Source organism: Cydia pomonella, chromosome 13, assembly GCF_033807575.1.
Source record: "Cydia pomonella isolate Wapato2018A chromosome 13, ilCydPomo1, whole genome shotgun sequence".
NCBI classification, from domain to species: Eukaryota; Metazoa; Arthropoda; class Insecta; order Lepidoptera; family Tortricidae; genus Cydia; species Cydia pomonella.
This window is the reverse complement of record NC_084715.1, coordinates 17,945,896-17,969,164: the sequence shown is the minus strand read 5'-3', so window position 1 is coordinate 17,969,164 and position 23,269 is coordinate 17,945,896. Positions and strand designations below refer to the sequence as shown.

General features: G+C 35.3%; 2 protein-coding genes and 1 long non-coding RNA gene across 3 annotated transcripts in view; 2 read left to right on the top strand and 1 right to left on the bottom strand.

The window, feature by feature from the left end:
• LOC133524449 (membrane-bound alkaline phosphatase-like) overlaps positions 1-8,813 on the top strand; it is a 30,872-nt gene extending 22,059 nt beyond the window's left edge. Inside the window, exons 5-8 of the mRNA XM_061860489.1 lie at positions 4,192-4,362; positions 4,744-4,909; positions 5,277-5,600; positions 6,465-8,813. Of these exons, the coding sequence (XP_061716473.1) occupies positions 4,192-4,362; positions 4,744-4,909; positions 5,277-5,600; positions 6,465-6,769 (966 nt within the window). The 3' untranslated portion in view covers positions 6,770-8,813. The remainder of the gene's footprint in view (positions 1-4,191; positions 4,363-4,743; positions 4,910-5,276; positions 5,601-6,464) is intronic.
• Positions 321-4,183, bottom strand: LOC133524453 (uncharacterized). The gene is made up of 2 exons (XR_009800380.1): positions 752-4,183; positions 321-553 (listed from the first exon to the last, which is right to left on the bottom strand). It is a non-coding gene; the product is annotated as an uncharacterized LOC133524453 (long non-coding RNA).
• Positions 8,814-12,706: 3,893 nt separating the features above from the next.
• The window catches only part of LOC133524450 (alkaline phosphatase-like), a 53,719-nt gene continuing 43,156 nt past the window's right edge, over positions 12,707-23,269 (top strand). Inside the window, exon 1 of the mRNA XM_061860490.1 lies at positions 12,707-13,355. Coding sequence (XP_061716474.1) covers positions 13,265-13,355 — 91 coding nt within the window. The 5' untranslated portion in view covers positions 12,707-13,264. The remainder of the gene's footprint in view (positions 13,356-23,269) is intronic.

The window sequence follows — 23,269 nt, the reverse complement described above, 5'->3', positions numbered from 1 at the left end:
GTTTTCTAAGTTGGACGTAGTTAAAGGAAAAGGATTCAATCCACAGCGAGATGAGCAAAAGTTATGGAGGTTTAAAGTTAGAAATGGTATTCCTCATTACTGATTCACTTTTCCCATAATACTTATTTGGATGAAACATGAGTTTTGACGTGTTTTAAGATTCTGTACATAAACGATTTAGTTTAATGTCGTATTTCTTGAGATATTTAACTAAATGTGGGGTTGGATCCATTTTGAGAAAATACTTTTTCCATGTAACCTTTTTCATTTTAAATAGGCAATAAGGATCCATCCCAATAAATTGGAAAAAAACGAGAAAATCACCAAGAAAAGATAAAAAACTTTATTAAAAAAACAATGTAATAGCTTATCAAAGTATTGAGTATTAACAAAATTGAGATCACTTCTGTTTAACGATAATAAAAGCCTCATATAATCACTAATCGTTTTTTTATTTTTTTTATTAGCCTATTTGTGTGTCCCACTGCTGGGCAAAGGCCTCCCCTCTAGCTTTCCAATCCTCCCTGTGCTGAGCAAGGTCCCGCCAGTCCCGCTGAAACGCATCACTAATCGTTAACATAAAAAAAAATTTAGGACAAATCAAAATACCATTTTTGAACAATATTTCCCATGACATACCAAATTCATCACATATTAATCTTTTGTAAAACCAATGGAAAATGAATATTTAATAGTTAATACCAAAGTAATTGTAGATTAAAAGAAATATAACTATAACCATACCACTTACTTTTATGCCTATTTTCGTCATTTTTTTCATTCTTGTCATAGCATGCCTTCCTTGCAAAAAATTTAGGATCGCTATTCTCAGCTAAATAATAACATACACATATTAGAACAGAAATTTAATAAATTATATTATCTTATCGGAAGAAGTTTTGATGGATTCAACCAAAATAGCTTTTACTCACCATTTTTGTCGTTACAAATCCACAGACCTGTCTTTCGCGACAATGCACAGCATGACGCAATAGCAAAATCAGTTTTTTTAGTTACAAAAATGATAGGTAAAGTTTCAAAATTATAATTACTATAACATTATTAATACCAGCAACGTATAAACGAAATTAATACTAAAAGCAATTTTTTTTATGAACAATATAATTAACATGGATCGTTATTAAAATTTAGCATTGTATTGCCATTTTAAATAAAAAAAATCCCTACAACGTATTTATGTAAACTGGATCTTTTCCGTTGATTAATTTGCCACTATGAAACTATACCTGGAGTAAATTATCAAAAAAGATCCAAATAACTTAAATCGACTTTGATGTTTGACGCTGAATATAAGAACAAGTTAATTTAAACCTGCAAAAATGATTCAAACAGTTTGAATGATTTCTTTCTTGTTTATGAATTACGATCCAAGTCGACATATATAGCAAAAAATTCAAAATTAGCCTATCATAGCAGTAAAACTGCCTTTTAGGTTAAGTATAAAGTTGTTTAAATTTAAAAAGTCAGCCTAAAGTTAATATATTTAACATGAATCGTTTTTGTTGTTTACTGACACACCAATGCTGGAATAACAAGAATTCCACAAATGTGATCCAAGTTTGCTGAATCGTTTTTGTTGTTTAGCTAAAGTATTTACACATCGTCAAATTGTTTCTCAAAAATGATCCAAATGGGTTGGATCAGTTTTGTTGATATATATTTAGGACGAAAAGTATTCATTGCATTTTCTCAAAAAGATTCCAAGCAGTCTGGATTTTTCTTGTTGAAATTTATATAAACTAGTCCTGTCACTAACATAATTTTACAACAAGGTACCAAGAGTATTGAATACTTATTGGTGAATATCATTTTTAATCTTTCATACATGGGGGATGGTATCCGATGTCGATTAAAATATGAAAACGCTATGTGAGCTCAGTGCTTTTTTGCTGAATGAAAATATACACATTAAAGGCCTGCCTGGTATACTTAACTCATGTTTTGGTATTTTTGTGGATTGGATCCTTTTCCTTTAACTACGTCCAGTTGTTGATTTGCTAATATTGATATACGAAAAAGCGAAAGATTTTAAAATAAATGCACCAAACGTAACGAGAGGTTCGAAAAATTGAATCTTGAGCGTTGCGAGGGTTTCAAAGCACGAAGTTTACAGTTCGTGTTCAAAAGTACTACAAGGCCATAATTTAAACCAGTAATGTTCACGATGTCATATTTATGAAACAGTATACTCGTACCTTTTATTATTTTAAATATCCAAGTTTGTTTGGGAAGAATTTTAAACAACTTTCCCGACCCGAATTTCTATAAACAAAAACGTCACTTTTGTCACTGACATATCCGATCCATATCGTATCTGGATCTAATATTTGACGTATATTAAAGTTCGAATCGGGCCGTCTAGCGCCTTCTTTGTTTCAAGGAGGACAATTTAAAGTTGGATTCGTTTTCACAAAATATGCATATTGCAATATAATAATACGAACGACTAAAGGACATGCTTAATATAAAGTATTGTGTAGCAAATTCAATGTGAAATAAGACGTCATAAAGCGTTGAAAATTAAATTACACGCTCTTTATTAACCCAATGTGAATGTTAAAAAATGGTAATTTTGTAGTAGAGCGCTAACGCTTCCAAACAAAAATGATTATCCTGTAACGAAATAATAATTTTTATTCTTTTATCAGCTGTTATTCGATAAAAGAAAACATTGTAAGGGAACCTGCATATAGGATGACTGACGCTAAACCGGGCCGGGGCCGGGCCGGAGCTTCCAGCTTGCTTTTGGTAACTGTAGTTACCAGCTGTCACCCTTATTTTATTATAATAATAGAAGTCACTGAAAAATATCAAGCAAGTGAGTGGCTATGGAAATTATCACGTGATCACGTCCTGGTCTAGCGTGAGTCATCCTTAAGTCCGCAAACATTCAAAGCCGTCGCATTGGGCTAGCGTCACTTTACAGTCCAAATTCTCTTAGGGCCGCTTGCACCATCCCCTGGGTTAACCGGTTAAACTGTTAACCCAGTGTCAAATTGTACTTGTAACCATGATAACTCCAGGTTTAACCGGTTAATCCCGCGTTAGTGATTAGTGCAAGTGGCTTTTAGTGAAAGAATACCTGTGCTTAGCGTTCCGCCGTACCGTAAAACATAGTAAAATTTGTCCCGTGACTTGCAATTCATAAGTTTAGTCAGGACAATTGCAACTCTGGGTCAAATTTAATTACTCTAAAAATACAAGAAGAATCTGGAGCCACTTATACATGGGTGAACTCTCTTTCAGGACTGGCGAAAGTGTGGCATGAATAAAATGGCTCTAGCTCTAGACTTCTTGTATTTTTTGAGCAGTTGCATTAGTCCCATAGTTGCAATTGCTCTGGCTGTCCTTAACTTTTTAATTGAAGGTTTTCCATATCCATACTGTGACCAATTCTATTAAATTTATTCAGGTATGTAGGTACTTTCGTCATAGTGTTGCTCCCATATTTAATTTTCATTTAGATTTTACTCTAAGTGAAAATTATACTCCTTAGATTTTAAGATAGTGTGTGTTTTATCCGCAAATACTGCAAAGTAATTTGATGCAAGTTTTGAGTTATTTCCTCATGTTGGCTGGTAGAATTGACTTTTAAGTGATGATTTTTAATAATAAATATTAAATAGCGATAGTGTAATAAATTTATTGCTCATAATTATCATCTTCCTTAGGAAGCCTGGAATCTGTTCTTAGTATATATTTTACCTCGGTATTAATTACTGTATTTATTACTATCATTTGTCATGATAAAATAAGCAATAGTGGCCTAGTGGTAAGAGCGTGCGACTTTAAATCCGGAGGTCGCGGGTTCAACTTCAAACACCGGCTCGTACCAATGAGTTTTTCGGAACTTATGTAAGTACGAAATATCATTGGATATTTAGCAGTTGCTTTATGGTGAAGGAAAACATCGTGAGGAAATCAGACTAATCCCAATTACGTTTACCGTCTAGGTTGGAAGGTCAGATAGCAGTCGCTTTCGTTAAAACTAGTGCATACACGAATTCGGGGTACTAGTTTAGAAGCGGACCCTAGGCTCCTATGAGCCGTGGCAAAAAGCCGGGATAACGAGAGGAATATGATGTCATGCTAAAATAAAATGCGAAAAAATAAACATTATTTATTGTATTGACTGTCTTCACGTCTACAATCGTTCTATATATTTTTCAGGTGATAATGGGCGGAGGCAGACGTGAGCTGCTGCCCAAGATTCAGAACCCGTTGGTGAATAGCACTGGTAGACGGTTAGACGGACTGGACCTCACAGAGTTGTGGCATATTGACAAGACGGAGAAGAACGTGACGCACCAGTACGTCACTGATAGGAGCGAGCTCTTGAAGGTAATACTACTAATAACAGATGATTGGTAGACCTTATGTCTTGGTAAAATGGTTTAGAAATTGCCGAAAAACAGTGTGAGCTATTGGTATTTAGGTCAACCAAATCTGTAATTTTTTTCTCTAAAGTGAAACATTCGAAAATAATCGCTTCAAACTCCAAAAATTTCCCGCAGAGAAGTCCTTACTTTTGAACTGTGAGTCCAAAAAGAATAGTCTCCCGGTCTACTATAAAACCCCACATTAAGCATGTACCAACATGTTTTTAGTCGGTTTTTTTATTGAAAACATCGCTAGAGATTAGTTCAAAGCATTGAAACTTATATCTTGTTATACGGATAAATCAAAAATACACTCTGAATCTAATACAATATCTCCTTCCAGGTATCAAACTCTGAGGATCTTCCCGAATACCTGCTCGGGCTCTTCCAAGACGACCACATGTCCTACCACCTGAAAGCCGAGAACCAGCCTACACTGGAGGAAATGGTCGAGGTGGCCATCAAAATGCTGAGCAGGAGTCCCAAAGGATACTTTCTGTTCGTTGAAGGTGAGAATGAATAGGTATTTTCGTACTAGATGGAATAAAAATAAGCGCTGGTAAGCGCTGAGTTTTTGAACTACAAACAATTACACCAACTCTAACGTAAGGGTGGAAGTTTCTCTGAAGTACACCAACGAGATTAGAGCCCTAAAAGTGGTGGCAACCTTTTAACTCTGAAGACCGAAAACCAGCCCACGCTATAGGATTTAGATCATCAAAATGCTGAGCAGGAGTCCCAAACTTTCTATTTATTCAAGATAAGGGCTGTAGCCATAAGGATAATGTTACTGACAGCAAAATAAAAATTAAACATATTATTTATTACGGTTAATTTTCCCTAACTTCGCATATAAAAGTAATATTATATCCCCAGGCGGCAGAATAGACCACGCGCACCACGACAGCCTCGCGCACCTCGCCCTCGATGAAACCGTGGAATACTCCAAAGCGGTTAAAAAAGCCAAAGACCTGACCGATCCAGAAGAAACCCTGATTGTGGTGACTTCTGACCACGCCCACACTATGACCGTAGCTGGTTACCCTTCTAGGGGTAATGATATATTGGGGGTTGTGGATACGGCGTCTGGAGATGATGGGAAGCCATATACGACGATTAGTTATGCTAACGGGAAGGGGAAGTCGATAGGGGATGATGGGAAGAGGGTGGATGTGACTTTGCACCAGGCGTTTATGGCACGTGAGTATTTTTAAATTTTGTTGAAGTGTTGTAGTAATATTTACCGTAGATTTAGAGCGGGTACCGTGGTGCAACTTGCCATAAGATGCATTAAGAAATGCAAGTTAGTTTTCCAACAAGCCTCGCTCAAAAATCATGTTACCATAAAATATATGGTGATATTCAGCACTATTTAGTGTTGGCAGGAACTCGAATCATTTGGTCTGTCTATAAGTTTTTGCGAGACTGCACTTAAAACAAATCCGAGTCTTTTAAAAGGACTTTAACATCAGTCTCTAATTTCATATGTTTTATTAAAATGAACAGAAGAGGAATTTAGGCGTTATTGCATGATTTGTGTATCTAACTCATTAATTGTATGTAAACACAATGTGTTTTGAAAATTTTTGTAGAAGAATCTGGTTCTCTGAAAAACATTAAAATTTCTACAAAATACTCGGGTCTCTACCTCTACCAAGTTAAAAACACTCAAGTTTCAACTTAATTATTAGAGTCCGGAAAACTGACTTGAGTCATAAAGCAGAGGACTCGAAGGACTCGAGTCTTATGAGTCTTATCCAACACTAGCCCTATTTACTTCAGCTGTTAAATTTGCAGCTAAAATATCTTGTATTCCTTTATTTGCCTGGTATAACCAAATTATACCCTATTTCTACTTAATATTATGATTTTTATACCATTACAATATTTAATTTCATAAGTAGTGTTTCCTAACTTTATATCTACTTACACAGCGTGAAAACGAACTAACACTTAAATTCAAATATCACTTTTGTTGGAACATATATACACACGTTGGTCAATAGTCTACTTTTTTTATGCCATTCACACAATAAATACTAAACAAATCCCTAATTTCGCCAGGCGATGTCAGCTACGTATACCCCGGCCTAGTCCCACTTGACTCCGAAACGCACGGAGGCGAGGACGTAGCAGTTTTCGCACGAGGACCTTGGCAACATCTCTTCACCGCCAGCTATGAGCAAACCGTCGTCCCACACCTCATGGCTTACGCCATGTGTTTATCAGAAGACCGGCATGAAAACTGCAGGTTAAAGACAAGGTTTGGACGGTTGTACCCGTCTAGTGCGGTGTTGAATAGACCTAGTTTGGTTAGTTTAAGTATTTTGGCTGTGATTGTTAGTGTTAAGTATTTATACTATTTATAGTTTAGGTTTAAGGTGGTAACGAGTAGTTGTTGTATTTTGGGATTATGCTGTAGTTTTACTAAAGGTAAACTGTTGTTTGCCTTTCTATTCAAGAAACATTATACCGATAGCATAATATTGTCCTTTCTGTGACATTTCTAATTGTACCTGATTTCTCAAGTTGTGTAAGTTTTCATAGCAATGTTTACTGTGGTAAAGACTATACTTACCTGTACGGGTTGTTATTAAATAAGATTTCTCTCTTTCATTTCTGGTAACCACTACTATAATAAGTACAGTGAAAGAGAGAGAGAGAGAGAGATAGAGAGAGAGAGAGAGAGAGAGAGAGAGAGAGAGTAACAATAATACACTTATTTTGGGGTTGTGCTCCTGAATGTCAAAAATAGTACATATTTTTGTGGTTATACTAAATTTCCCCATGAGACTACAGACAAAATCGCGAGAAATAACAAATAGACACCTTGAATCAAATATAAAGCACCCATAGCATAATGTTGAAATGCAGCAACTAGGTATACAATTAGTAATACAAGATCCCTCACAATAGGAAAAAAAACAACAAAATAAATTTAGGTATACGGATGGTGTACATCGCTATTTTTAAGCTCTATATAATATTTAACAGTATTCTATTTCATATTAAAATAAACTTAAATAAGCCGTAGCAGTTCAGTATAGCGTTTAGTAATTCAATAAAATACTTTTTTTTTATCTTCTCGACGTACCTAGTTGTAAAATGTGTAAAGTTCTAACATTTATATATATTTTTTTTAATAGGTAAAAGATCAAACTAACTATTGTTACTGTTATATATTTCAATACTTTCCTGTTTTTACTTTATAGACAATTTATGTACCTATATGTATATATATTTTACCGTACCCGTTTTTAGTGAAACCGCGTTTTACCTACTACTAGTTTTCTGAAAAAGTGTGGTCAAAACTAGTCACAACTTCAAAACAAGTTTTCTTTAAAAAGTGCGTTGGTGAAAACAAGTTTTAACTATAGTATATTTTCATTACAAGTAATTTTCACGGTATTCTGCCACAGGCAGACACATATTTACGTACGATGACGAGCGAAGCGAGTCAACTGTGACCAAACTGCATGCGAAGCCGAGCGATTGAAGCGAGCTTGCCGCTGCAGCGTCTATCGAGCACCAGAATCGACTGTATTTTTTGTTTTATAATGTTAACTTTAAAAAAAAACTTTTGTAGCTATGTCTGTAGGAACTCAAACTAGGCAGTCAGAACTATTTTTCCTTGAAATTAATTTTTGAACCATTAATCAAAATTAGTTATCAACTAGGCACTGCGAAAAGGTGTACTTGTTTTAAATATCGTTCGCGCGTTTTCCTCAAGGCGTTTCGGAAAACAAGTTTTATGGTGGTAACATATATATTTTTGCATTATATTGAACAAAAATAAAAAGATAACGTGAGGGATCAAACACAGGCTGTTTAGTACTTTAACTTTATTGTAAATAGTTCCTCCATTATAATTTATAGAAAATTTATATATTTATGAAAAACTAGTTTTAAGTAGAAAAATAATGACATGTGAATACCGTCCTTATTCCAAAAATATTGTAATAAAATGTGTTTATACCATAGGCGAATTAGGTATGCAAAATAGAAACTGTGTAATCTGTGCATTTACTTACCTACTTAGGGCCACTTGCCCCATCCCATTAACACGTCACATCCCGTTAACCGGTTAACCCCGTGTCAAATTTTACTGGTAACCATGGTAACTCTAGGTTTAACCGGTTAACCCGGTGTCAAATTTTACTGGTAATCATGGTAACTCTAAGTTTAACCGGTTAACCCAGTATAAAATATTAGTGGTAACCATGCTAACTCTAGGTTTAACCGGTTAACCCTGTTTTAAATTTTACTGGTAACCATGGTAACTCTAGGTTTAACTGGTTAACCCTGGGTTAGTCATTGGTACAAGTGGCCCTTTTGTAAGGGCTATTAAGTATTTGAAAAGAAAAAATCAACAAACAATACAAATAACAGTATAAATAAAATTATGAGAACCAAGTATTTCGTTTCATTGAAGTTCCACACATACAAAAAAAGTCCATTGAAATAAATTTCTTACATAAGTAGCACAAGTTAAGTTTAAATTTGTAGTTTATGTATTTTTTTTTATTTTTCGCATTTACTTCAATGTAACTTATATAATTTTCTATAACATTCTAGCTATACACCGTGTTTTTTCTCCGTTAATTGCAAGGGTGCATCCCTGAGCTTAAATTAAGTAACTTTCTCAAAGACACCGGTATTCTAATTAACTCTATTTCGGAGATCATAAAAAAATATTTTTTATCAGATAAGGCCACGACGACGAGCGTGTTCACTTGCCTTTGGGCCATTTACATATTGATTAGTGTTAAGTACGAGTTCATACATTTGCTAATAAACGAAAGTACTATCTCGGACGATCGGTGTTCGACATGACATTGATATGTCACAGTTTTCAATTGTTTAGTTGAGTTAAATGTAATGCCGGCGTTACAACAACGATATATGAGACATTTAATTACTTTTTATAAAAATAAAAATATGAATAAATGGTTTCCTTGAAAGTACTTACTGATACCCTGAAGTTAACGGAATTCAATAAAAACACTGTATTTTGTTACCTTTTTGCCTAATTTACGGGCTTGATTCGACCAATTTTAATAAAATACATATATAAGTAGGTTTTAGGTTCGTGGCCTTGGATCGCATTTGCACCCACGGCTTCCATGCTACCGAGTGACCCTGCTTACGAAGCAGGAGGTCCCACGTTTGAATCCTGGTAAGGGCATTTATTTGTGTGTTCATCACGATTTTGTTCCTTAGTTATGGACGATATCTATGTGTCGCAGTCGGATTGTATAATCCGTCGTATTACATTACGGTTAGCTGTTATCAAAAATAGGGCCGTTAGGTAATGCGGCAGTTCAACGATTAGCCAGATTGTCATTGTGATACGTTCGTCAATAAGGCGACCCACGTTTAGCCGTATCGTACTACCTACTATTAAGATTGTAGGGTGACCATACAAAATAACACAATGTTTACATGAAAATTAAATTTAAACAGATTTCTACTAACGATATTCCTCGCCAATCAAGAATTGTCATAGTTACTACCTATAAACTAAATAAAAAATTGTTGTTATGTCAGGTAGCGTCACGAGCGTTAATAAAAACCGGCTAAGAGCATGTCGGGCCATGCTCAGAGTAGGGTTCCGTAGTTACTCTTCCGTCACAATAAGCTAAACTGGAGCTTAAAGTATAAGCAGTAGATTGTTAACCAAGGGATAAACTGTGGATGTAGGTCTTTTTACTATGACGGGGAAACTTTTTGCGATAACTCAAAAACAGCTAAATTGATCATGTCCACTATAGTTTTCATTTAATGTGTTTCCTAAGCTCTACTCCACGATTTTTTTCATATTTTTTTGACCTATGATTCAAAGGTTAGAGGAGGGGGGGGGGGGGACACATTTTTTTTCTTCCGGAGCCATTATTTCACAATATATTCACTTTATCAAAAATTGTTTGTTGAGGACCCCTATTAGTTTTGAAAGACCTTTCCAACGATATCCCACACTGTAGGTTTGAAGTAAAAAAAAAATCACCCCCACTTTACGTTACGGTTACGGTTTTACTTTACGTGTAGGGGAGGTGCCCTAAAAAAAATTGTTTTTTTAGATTTTATTGTACGACATTATTGGCTTTATTGATTTATATATCCATGCCAAATTTCAGCTTTCTAGCACTAACGACCACGAAGCAAAGCCTCGGACAGACAGACAGACGGACATGGCGAAACTATAAGGGTTCCTAGTTGACTACGGAACCCTAAAAATGGAAACTAAAAACTGTCAAAGAGGCGGCTAATGACTCGCTGTATTACATTACAGCTAGCCGTGTTAAAGAATGTTTGGCGCCGATTACATTCCGGCTGATTTTCATACAACTGCATTCAATCCGGCTAATCGTTGAACAGCCGCATTACAAAACTCTGTTTTTGATAACGGCTAGCCATAATTTAATACGGCGAATTATACGATCCGACTGCTACATATGTATGTAGGTACATATCTATTCAAGTAGGTATATCTATCGTCGCCTAGTACCGAAAGTACAAGCTTCGCTTAGTTCGGGGCTAGGTCGATATGTGTGTAATAATAAGCCAAAAATATTTTTTACTATCAACTACTACCACCGAAACGAATCGATGATACTTTATTCTTTAAAATCCGATCATGGAAAATACGACACAGCTAGATACAATGCCTGCTAAAGACACAACACTTTTTGGCCTTGCCGTCGTCGGGTAAAATATAAAGTATTATTTTTTAACCTACATGACTAAGTCATATCATTTTATATTTACCCTATTTTTCCAAAGAATGCAAAAAATTATATCGATAATAAATACTTGATATCAGCGCCATCTCTTTTTTATCTCAAGAACTCAATGTTACCAACACACCAACACTGAGTGAATGCAATGTTACTTTCATGTGTTTTCTGTTAATAGAATCTATTACCGTATCTTATAAGTAGATGGCTCTGAAATTAGATATCCTTTTCAGTAAGAGACGTGTTCATTTTGATGGATGTTTATGATTTTGATATCACTTAATTGGATATCAATTACTTCTTTAACGCCTGTCAGTAAGAAAAGAACAACTTACTTCGTAGGCGTAGGAAGCAAATTTAATTCGTGATTATTCATTATTTTTTGTCTCCACCACCCGACTATAGTAAAAAAAAACTCACAAAATGGTCCAAAACTAACTCGAATCATATTCATTCAACAGGTCAGGTCTAAATATATTATATTAAAATGAAAATCGTAGTTCTATTTACTTATTTAGTAATAAACGGAAAAGAACTTTGATATTAATAGTTAATTTCGCGTTGAGCTTGTGGCCCACAGTACTTTGTAGTACCTAATAGTTGGGTGGATTTACGTATCTTAAATACCGAATTTACGACTAGTTGGTTAGTTAAAAAAAAATATACACAAATATACTTACCGAAAAAAATTGTAGCGACTTAAACGTGACGTAAGAGTCGAAATGCTTGTCCAGTCCGATCGCTTGTCGTTGTCTGCTTGTTGTTGTGTTGTTGGCGGTGCTTGTTGTTGTTGTTGTCGAGTCGTTTTTTAATTAAAGTTAGGTTTTTCTCATTGTGTTTTTTTACAAAGTTCTAATTTAGCCATGTTGATTCAATACAAATTAAGTTATGTTAAAAAAGAGGGCAAACTCAAGGGCTAGCAAACGGCGACATAATGTTGTGGGAATTGTATGAATGAAATTAAATATTGGACGTGCAGAACTGGACAGAGGTTTGGAGTCGCTATTAGAGTGATATTTATAAGGTGCTTACGAATTAGCTACCGATATTTTAAGAGATGATACTTTACATTCAAACAATTAACTTGAATAGAAATTAAGAAAACGATTCATATATTTTTTTATTCAAATATTTTATTTGCACAGAATACACGTACATACTTGCAAATAATAATTAAAAAAAAACCTAAAGTCCAGTGTATTCAGTCTGCGTGCAGACATGCAAACATCATAGAGGAGCACATTTTATTTTTCAATTTCCGAACAAAAATAAATAAATTATTCTTTTTATTAACTATCTTATTTGTCTAAGATGGTTAAGTTTTTTTATACTGTGGTTTTTCAGAAACCTAGCATTAAGTATCCCATTATTGCTCGAGTGCACTTTCCTAGTCATTCGACTTAAGACGAAAGGATACAACCGTCCCGAGACCGCTTTTCCATAAAAACGTACTCCCCATTTTCCTCTCTGGATATTAATATTATTGAAAAAGGTTTTAAACAATTTGATGTGTTTTAGTCATTGCTATGCCCAACTATTTGTTTTTTCTCGATTATTTCAATATTATAAAAATTAGGAACATTTAAAGTTTGTCCATAATGTCAACATCCAGGGAGAAAAATGAGGACTACGTTTGTATGGAGAATCGATCGTCCCCTTTCCTCTAAAGACCGTAAAAAAATCACATCATAAATCATAAATTTAAAAAAAACAGCAAGTCCATGTAATATATTAGCCATTTGAACTCATTGATTATACATCAAATGGCGTCAAGGGCAGCCAATACTTTAAACATAATTAGAAATTCACATGACAATGACCGCTCCATACAATTCGTAGTTCGCCTCAATGCACTTTTAAGTGGTATTAATTCAACACTCTCCGTAGTGCCATGAATACCTTTGCACCGTTAGCAGCATTTATATTTAAATTTATTAATTAAATTTAACATTTAATTAAAAAAATATATGTGTTACAGTAATATACCTCGATATTTTTACAATTTCGTTATTCAAAATAAATAAATAAATAAATAAGCACAAAAATTACAAAATATTACTTTTCTAGTGAGTAAATAGTGTCAGTGGTAGGCAATGTGATAGATTTCGACGGACGTTATAAATTTTGAAAATGGAATTTTGTGCGCGGATTTTTGTACAGACTATCATCATTTGTTTTTGTGTTGTTTTTGCAAATGGAAGGAGTGTACGACAGAATAGTGGTGAGTTATTATATTTACCCCAAATTTGTAGTGTCTAGATTTTTTGTAGTATTTACAATTTTTTATAAGGAATCCGAATAATCTAAGGTTATCCCTTCGTGTTTCAATATCCTGCAGCGGGACACATCTATTTATAATTTAATTTATTTAGAAAAAGTTATAATTCCAATAACTTAATAATGAGGGATGAGATTTTTTACTCTCCCCCCACCTTGTCACACACACACCTGGTCACATTTTGCTCACCCTCTTGGTGTGACGTCACAATTTGTTTTTCAACGAAATCGACAATTTCAAATTTCGTTTTTATTATTAAATAAATATATATATATATATATATATATATATATATATATATATATTGGCAAAAGCAATGTTAGACATTTATAACATAAAGCCGATTAGGATTAAAAACTAGTTATTAAACCATTAACAGCGAATAACAATTTCAAAACCATTTTCGGTTACAGATGTAAGTAGTTAAAGTGAAGTCACAAAGTATGTAACTCCCCCCTCTTTGTCACTACGTGTCACATTTGACGACCGGTCTGGCCTAGTGGGTAGTGACCCTGCCTACGAAGCCGATGGTCCCGGGTTCAAATCCTGGTAAGGGCATTTACTCGTGTGATGAGCATGGATATTTGTTCCTGAGTCATGGGTGTTTTCTATGTATTTAAGTATTTATAAATATTTATATATTATATATATCGTTGTCTAAGTACCCTCAACACAAGCCTTATTGAGCTTACCGTGGGACTTAGTCAATTTGTGTCATAATGTATAATATTTATTTATTTATTTACATTTTCTTGACTCCCTCCCTCCCCCTAAACGTGTGATGTAATTAATGGATGACCCCTGATGTATAATACCACCTCTACAGTCATAACCATAAAAAAAATGATTTTATTCCTTGTACGAATTTAAAGATTACAGTTTTTTTTTATTATAGTTTACCTAAATACTATTTTCTAATATTAGTATATTTTTGTTCTAACTTTAATAAATAAAACTTTATAAAAAATAATACTTCTTACTCTAAGCGTTTATGTATATTATACTAATCATTTCTTGGAGTCCTGCAGGAACTCCAAGAAGATGAGATATATTGCAAGAACCCCTGTTTGGGTATAGGCCTGCTCCAAACGGTTCCACCTCTCCATCTTCCATAACCAACATAAACTTCCCCGTACGAGTTCTTTCAAATATTTTAATCTTAAGCAAAACCGCTAATTTCATGCCCTTTTTTGGTCTCCGAAGTCTAAAAAAACTCATCTTTGATCCACGTAAAGTCGTTGATAATATCGGCCCGATTCGAAGAATGAGATACGATAAAGATAAGTACTGATTTAGATAAGTTCTCATTTAGATATCGTTTGTATGTCGTATAATTGACAGAAGCAGCTCGATTCGGGCAACCAATGTCACTTTGACGTTAGAAATATCGTAGATAGATTTTATTGAGATCACAGCGGTATCGAAATTAATATCAATTTTGACATGTCGTTTAGTTATCGATCTTTTAAAAATCTTAAACATGTCTTAATCATTCTTCGTATCGGGCCGCACCTATGTAACCTTTATCAAGTAAGTCGACAGTCTATAGTTGCAAGTCGATCGATAAAATAGACATCAAAACACCGGCCAAGTGCGAGTCGGACTCGCCATTGAAGGGTTCCGAACCATTTATGACGTATTAAAACAAAACTACTTACTAGATCTCGTTCAAACCTATTTTCGGTGGAAGTTTGCATGGTAATGTACATCATATATATTTTTAGTTTTATCATTCTGTTATTTTAGAAGTTACAGGGGGGGGGGGGGGGACACATTTTACCAGTTTAATTTGAAGAAAATTTTTTTTTTTGAGTTTTAGATCTAAGTATGGGGAACCCCCAAAATTTATTGTTTTTTTTTTTCTATTTTTGTCTGAAAATCTTAATGCGGTCCATAGAATACATCTACTTACCAAGTTTGAACAGTATAGTTCTTATAGTTTCGGAAAAAAGTGGCTGTGACAAGAACGGACAGACAGACGGACATGACGAATCTATAAGGGTTCCGTTTTTTGCCATTTGGCTACGGAACCCTAAAAATAGATCCTCTAACGTCCCTCAGTCCTAATACTAGTACATTTTACCTCCAATGGAATTTAAATCATTATTAAATGAAACAGAGTTACTTTTGTTTTGGTTCGTTTTAAAACAAAACAAATTCAATTTAATTTTCTAATAGCAATGATTTAAATTTGCAATTTTTTTATGGAGGGTCGCTCCAATACGTTACATTTCTTTCAGTCAAGTATAGAGTCCAATGAAGTAAACAGCACCTTATTTTGTGACCTTCATGTACTCTTACTTAGTAAACTAATGAAAATAAGGTCTACACACGTAAGCAATACAGCACCTGAACCAATAAAGATTTTTACGATTACTTGGCTAGTGAAGAAGTTTTGATACAATTACCTACACATTAAATATCATTGAAACTATGGATACATTGGATACAACTTAACATTAACTAAATTAAGAGCCCGTCAAGGCCATTAACGTGCTCACTAGCGCTAGCAAAAAAGGAGGCCGCTACGTACTGTATTTTGTATTTAAGTACCTTCTGAATACATCATAGTAGTTTTTACGTTGCTGGACTCGTCGATCTAGGTATCCAAAGTTAAAACGGCCGTTTTTATTTTGAGTTCATAGATTGACGAATCCAGCAATATAAAACGCGGGTTATTTGGCAGTCGACATCTAGCCTCAAGTCATTGTACTATGCTCAAGTAGCGGATCAGTACCGCTACTTGACACTAGATGTCACGAGTGTCGCGACTAACGAAAACGATATTGCTCAACAATTTACAACTAATAATACAATCAGAAGGAGTTGTAAATAGAGTTCCGGTTAATCCGGTTATAATATTCTTGAGCATTAGACTTTTCGTTCGTCGCGACATCTATGGTCAAGTAGCAGGACGGATAACTTCGCTACTTGACGCTAGATGTTGACTGCAAAATAACCCGCGTTTTAGTAAAAATACTGATGTATGGAACTATTACGCATAATATGACCGGTTTGGCCTAGTAGGTAGTGACCCTGCCTACGAAGCTGATGGTCCCGGGTTCAAATCCTGGTAAGGGCATTTATTCGTGTGATGAGCATGGATATTTGTTCCTGAGTCATGGGTGTTTTCTATGTATTTAAGTATTTATATATTATATATATCGATGTCTAAGTACCCTCAACACAAGACTTATTGAGCTTACTGTGGGACTTAGTCAATTTGTGTAATAATGTCCTATAATATTTATTTATTTAATATCATCCTTATACATCATTTTCGGCCCGATTCGAAGGATGATTAAGATACGATCTTGGAAATATCTTTAAAAGATCGATAACTAAACGACATGTCAACGTTGACGTTTATTTCGATTCCGCTGTGATCCCAATAAGTCCAGTAAGTAAGTAATCTCTAATCTAAATTCGTACTAATGTATTTCAATTGGCTGTAAGTGTGACCTAAGTCAGTTATAACATGTAATATAAAAACTACAACCATTATGATTTATTTTTCAACCAGAATTGCCAGTTTTCATAAAAAAATATATAACTATTATCTGAGTAGGCCTTCGGGTAAGTTGGCATTACTTACGCTCTTATTATGCTTAAATAATTTGTTACATTTTAAAATTTTTTTTCACATCCTAGAGCCTAAACAGCTTGAATGAAAACCCACTATCACAGTAATTAACTACCGAATGTACTGTTGACGGCTTGACGGGTCATATACAATAAGAAGTCATCGTTACTCTCACAATCATTTTAGCAATTATCTACACGCTAAGTAATCATAACTAATAACTTTGTATCCTTTAAGTAAAATTACAATTATAAATGTAACCACCTTTATTTTTCAGAGTATTTTTTATACAAATAACACATTTGAAAAATCAATGAACTTCTGTTTTTTTTTCGAATTAAACTACATAAGGTGCTAAGTGCTCGACGCGGCACTAGTCACCGACATGGGCACTTTATTTCATGGAAATAGAGGTTAAATTTGAACAACGAAGATTTTTTTGTATTCGAACTTAATCCTTGTCACTTTGACATAAAGTGCCCATGTCGAGTACTAGTGCAGCGTCGAGCACTAGTACTTCTACCTTACTTGGCTTTACTTAAGAGGGAAGTATAGGAGGAGGAGGTGGGGGAGGGAAGTACTCGTCCATACAAAAAAAGAAAAATTAGTGTTGTTCCACTTTTAAATATTTCCCATTCTCCATGATTTTTAGTATGTTATTGACACAATTAATAACTAGGTATATAGGTTTCCTTTTTTCAAAATTTGCAAAACAAAAAAATATGCTGAAGCGATCGACATCAAAATCAAAGTGATTTGTGAAGACTTAGTGGAAACCGTTTTCTCCCGAAATGGAATTTCTATTAAATTCTATGTATAACGGGTGTTATTGTGATGCCAAAGCAAGGATTAAAACAACGTCAACAAATGGTTTGTTGCAACTGACCCAAAGACTGTTAAAATTATAATCTCATTTCGTTTATTTAGAACTCGGAAAAAGAAGTTCAAAATCAATGACTATTTATCAAGTAGCCGTCTTTCTCGGAATCGTTGTCCAAAAGGTCCCGGCGGCGGGGACGTTCACCTCTACGCCATACATCCTGTTCTATTTTCCCTGTACCGCAATGTACCGGGCAGAGGACCTACCGCGAACCATGTTCGTCGTGTTGCCTCTCTGACGCACTTATAAATTTTTACGTAAGTGTGACGGGGCGGCAACACGTCGAACGTGGTTCGCGGTAGGCCCTCAGATTCAGTCCTAGCTAGCCGGCGTGTGATGGCCGCTGTTATCGACATGACAATAGTACATTCAATGTACTATTTAATTGTCACGTGAAAGTTTTGAATCGAGGGAATAAATGACCCGAGTTTGCAATATTCTTACCCCCGAAGTTTTTCATCACACTTGCGAAGAAAAAACTAAATTATTAGCGAAATAATTTGTAAATACGGTGACATATCATTTTTTACAGGTCAGGAATAGAAAGCATCTATACGGCATTCAGACACGGTTGAAAATAATGTAAATATATTTTAAACAGCATTAAATTAATCAAATGAAATAATATTAAAAATAAACAAAAATATTAAATTATAAATGTCAGTATTTTAAAAAGTAAAGCTCATTTATGCTACTTGGTTTGTATGAATTAGTGACATTATTTGAAAAAAAAAACCGGACAAGTGCGAGTCGGACTCGAGCACCGAGGGTTCCGTGCTTTTTAGTATTTGTTATTATAGCGGCAACAGAAATACATCATCTGTGAAAATTTCAACTGTCTAGCTAACACGGTTCATGAGATACAGCCTGGTGACAGACGGACGGAAGGACGCACGGGCAGCGGAGTCTTAGTAATAGGGTCCCGTTTTACCCTTTGGGTACGGAACCCTAAAAAGCAGTAACTCACTGGGGAGTTAGCTTTTTTTTCACAATCCATAACTCCCGAGGGAACAGAGAAGAGAGATCTTCAGCACACCTGCATGAAATAAGATCTTTTTCGAGCAAGTGCGATGGAAAAGAACTGTTACCTTATTACCACGTGGATATCAGGGGCCTATTTCACCACGCTGACAGTTAACTGTCCATTTCCGGGTCGATAAGTACAACGGTACGTAGCGTCAATAATAACTTATTGGACCAGCAATGTACGGTGAATTATCATTATCACTAACAGGGGGTCTAGCTAAGATGATAATCGAACATGGACAAACGCTAAACAAAAAGAAAATAAATATCTGGATGACAGACAGAAGATATTTATACCTTACGCTTCGCTCCGAATGTCCCTATGGCAGTTAATTTCTATATGGAGTAGCTGTAACGTAAGATGTTTATAGATATTTATTGGATGTTTAGCACATCCATTTATGCAACAATTAAGTTCTAAAAATACGGTAAAAAGCTGTCTTATTTTTTTTAAATTAAGTCCAATCAAAACAGATTTAAATCGATGGAGGGAAAAGTGGTGCTGATTGTCACAAACACGTAATCTTATAGAATGTCAAACAATCCTATTAACTTTGCGTTAAAAAAAACAACAAAATGAGAGACCCAGTCGTGCACCTAGCGAAATAAGGGCCGATTGTGATAAAAATAAACATTACTTAATTAATTTTGTTTCAAGCAGAGACGTCTAAGCTTATTAATTTAGATTAAGCTTGGACACAAATTAAAAGTGAAAAAATTCACTGCCTTGGGTCCCATCTAAGGCAGTGAATTTTTACACTTTTAATTTTTTTTTTATACTACGTCGGCAAACAAGCATACGGCCTGCCTGATGGTAAGCAGTCTCCGTAGCCTATGTGCACCTGCAACTCCAGAGGAGTTACATGCGCGTTGCCGACCCTAACCCCACCCCCCTCGTTGAGCTCTAGCAACCTGTTAATTCTGGTAATTTTTTGGTGTGTGTCTGGTAATTTATACGTAAACATTACTTTCGACAGACGAAAGCGACCGCTCCGAAACCGCCTTTCCATACAAATGTAGTCCCCATTTTCCCCCTCTGAATATTAACATTATTGAAACTGTTTTTACACATTTTGATATGTTTTAATCATAGCTACGGTCGGGCGTTTGATTTTTTAATTCTTTTCAATATTTTAATCGGTTTTTCGCTCCTAACTTTTATAATAATTAAACAGAACAAAAAAGCAAACGGTCGGGCATAGCTATGACTAAATTACATAAAATTCTGTGAAAATATTTTCCACATTGTCAATATCCAGGGAGGAAAATGAAGACTACGTTTGTATCGAGAATCAATCGTCCCCTTTCCTCTAAATGTCTATGTTAACCCAGTACTGTTTCTCACAATTATTAAGGTTCGTTATCGTTAAACGAAGGCTCAGTCAAGGACTCGATGCAAAACTTCCTTTTGATAATGGCGCAATAAACTCAGCATAGTTTCGAAAACCAGTTTATCTTGAGTAGGGTAGACCGGGGACAATTGAAACAATTTGCCTTTAACCGCCTGTGATCGTTATATTTTGATGAGTAGAAAGATCTACGCTCAAAATATTTCAAGGTTAGTTATCTGGTTCCTAAATAAAATGTATTTGGATGGTATATAATCCATAGTTTTTTGACAATAATGTAATAAAGAGAATGGGGCAGTATGGTTCAATTGACCTCACATGAGTGTCAATTGAAACACTATGTGAGGTCAATTGAAACACTCAAATATCTTCGGCACAATGAAAGTACTTATATCTGTTTTAATTTTTTTCATCACTACCTCGGCATACAATGAGCTCATCAAAAGTCCGCAAGCATAACATAAAAATTTCTCAATTTATGAGCATCTGAACATCTCGACTAAAAAACTTGAGAAAAAAAAAGAAAATACGACTTTTAGTTGTCTTTGTCGCTGCTACCTTTTAAATTTACCTTAACCAAAGTAGTTTCAATGCAATTATAAGATATAACGATATAGAATCGCAGAAAACAAGCATAATTATGTTTCATACAAAAGTGCTTGTTTCAACTATAACAATGTTTCAATCATAACCATTCCCACACACTCTGTGACAACGAGTGTTGCAGACATCGGGATGTAAAATGAAATAATAGACGCAATAAAATAATCAGTATAAATTGTTTTATTACGTAAACAAAAACATGGCGATATGCCTATCAAAAAAAATCCTTAACTCTCTCTGATATACATTTTAGCAGTGGACGACCTGTTTAATCAGCCGGTTGGCAGCAGTCGGTTGTTGCTAAAATGGCAAACATGCTTTTTGAGGTTCTCTCCGTAACATGCTTCCGTTTTCGGGGCATCTAAAAAAAACAGTTAAATAAATGTATTGTACAGAAATAGGATGTAGTAGTATAGTATTATATTTTTAATTAGCATTATTTGCAATATTTTAGTTTAATTTAGATCGCGGTGCTTGTTTGATAAAAAAAAATTACGTAAGGTTTGTCACCGACTTTAAAAGGTGATTCAAATGTAATCTGTATCTACATGAACCCGTTCATTTATTTTTGATTTTATCTAAGTTTCATTCTTTTTTTTTTTTGTTAAAAAATTTAATCTTTTGCTTTTATCATCAGCTTATCGTCACAATCACTACATTTTTTTTTTCACTAAATTGTATACCTACAAACATACGGGTCAAACAGAGATCCTTCTTTTTTTAAAACCTGTTAATAATCATTTGGTCTATACACAAAAATTTTCTCCAGAATATGACAAAATCTTTTCTGAAAACCGCATCAAAATCGGTTAAGATTAACGCGAGATAATCGTGGACAAACATACATACAAACATACGGGTCAAACTGAGAACCTCCTTTTTTATGAAGTCGGTTAAAAACAAATGCTTACATTATCTCGAATAAAAAAACTGCAGATTAAAAAAAAACTTCGTGTATCTTCGTATATCTTCAAATAAATGTCAACATTAATAGAATAAACATGTGCATCGAATACAGAACCTTATATTTTGAAGTCGGTTACTTTTGGGGACGATTAAAACACGAGGACGATTGAAACGTTTCAATCGTCCACAAGCAAGTTGTTTATATCGTCCCCACACCACGTTTTTCACTTCAAGGTCAAATATTATGTATAAAATAGACTCGAACGCTGATCAACGACCATTAAAAACATTCGTTTATTCCTAAATATAACACCAAAATAATTTGATTAGTCAAAATACAAGAGTAAAAGAAGTTATAAGAAAATATACGAGAGCACAAATACTTACTTTTTACCGCGAAAAACTGGTTTGGCTCGTGGACACTCCCGTCTCGCACCGGCGCTCGAGCGCTACTGGCCAAGGATTCAAACATGGCCGACCGCGTGTTCCGAGTGTTACGTCAGACGCGTAGGTATTATAGTTTTCGAGAAATTTGACTTGTTTCAATCATGACGTGTTTCTATTGTCCCCGGTCTACCCTAAAGCCTAGTCGATTACCTTGCAAAAACGTTAATTCACTCGTGCCTTTGGTAGCAGTATTTAGATCGCGAAATCTATATATTTGAGTCGGTATATGGTATCTAAAGAGTTTTCAAGAAAATAACACTTTAGGAGAGTTAAGAACATGGTCAGATTTCATCATCATCATCATCATCTCAGCCATAAAACGTCCACTGTTGAACATAGTCCTCCCCCTTGGACCTCCACATGTACCGGTTGGAAGCGACCCACTTCCAGCGTCTTCCGGCGACCTTAATAAGGTCGTCTGTCCATCTTGTGGGTGGTCGTCCTACGCTGCGCTAGCTAGTCCGTGGTCTCCACTCGAGCACTTTTCGACCCCTTCGGCCATGTTCTCTGCCTGCAATGTGGCCTGCCCATTGCCACTTCAGCTTGCTAATCCGGTGGGCTATGTCGGTGTCGGTTCGTCTACGGATCTCCTCATTTCTGATTCGATCGCGTAGAGAAACTCCGAGCATAGCTGTCCATAGCTCGTTGAGCGACTTTGAGTTTTGAGATGAGGCCGATATATATTTTTTTTATGGAGGATAGGCAGGCGTTTGACCACGATCACACCTGATGGTAAGTGATGATGCGGTCTACAGTGGAGCACGCTTACCTATGAGATACCTATTTACTCTAGCCTTGAAGAGATTCAGATTGTACTCATACGGAAACACAGACTCGGGCAGGGCATTCCACTCCTTGGCAGTTCGCATAAGGAATGTTGAAGCGAAACGCTTCGTGCGTATTTGTGGAATACCTACCATGAAGCGATGCCGAAGTGCCGATTGTCTGGTAGTCCGATGGTGAAATGGGGACTAATTCCTCAGCACACTCTCCGAAATGTATCCTGTATAGTGAAAGACCACGTTTCGGAGCCGTAAGTCATCACTGGTAACATACATTGATT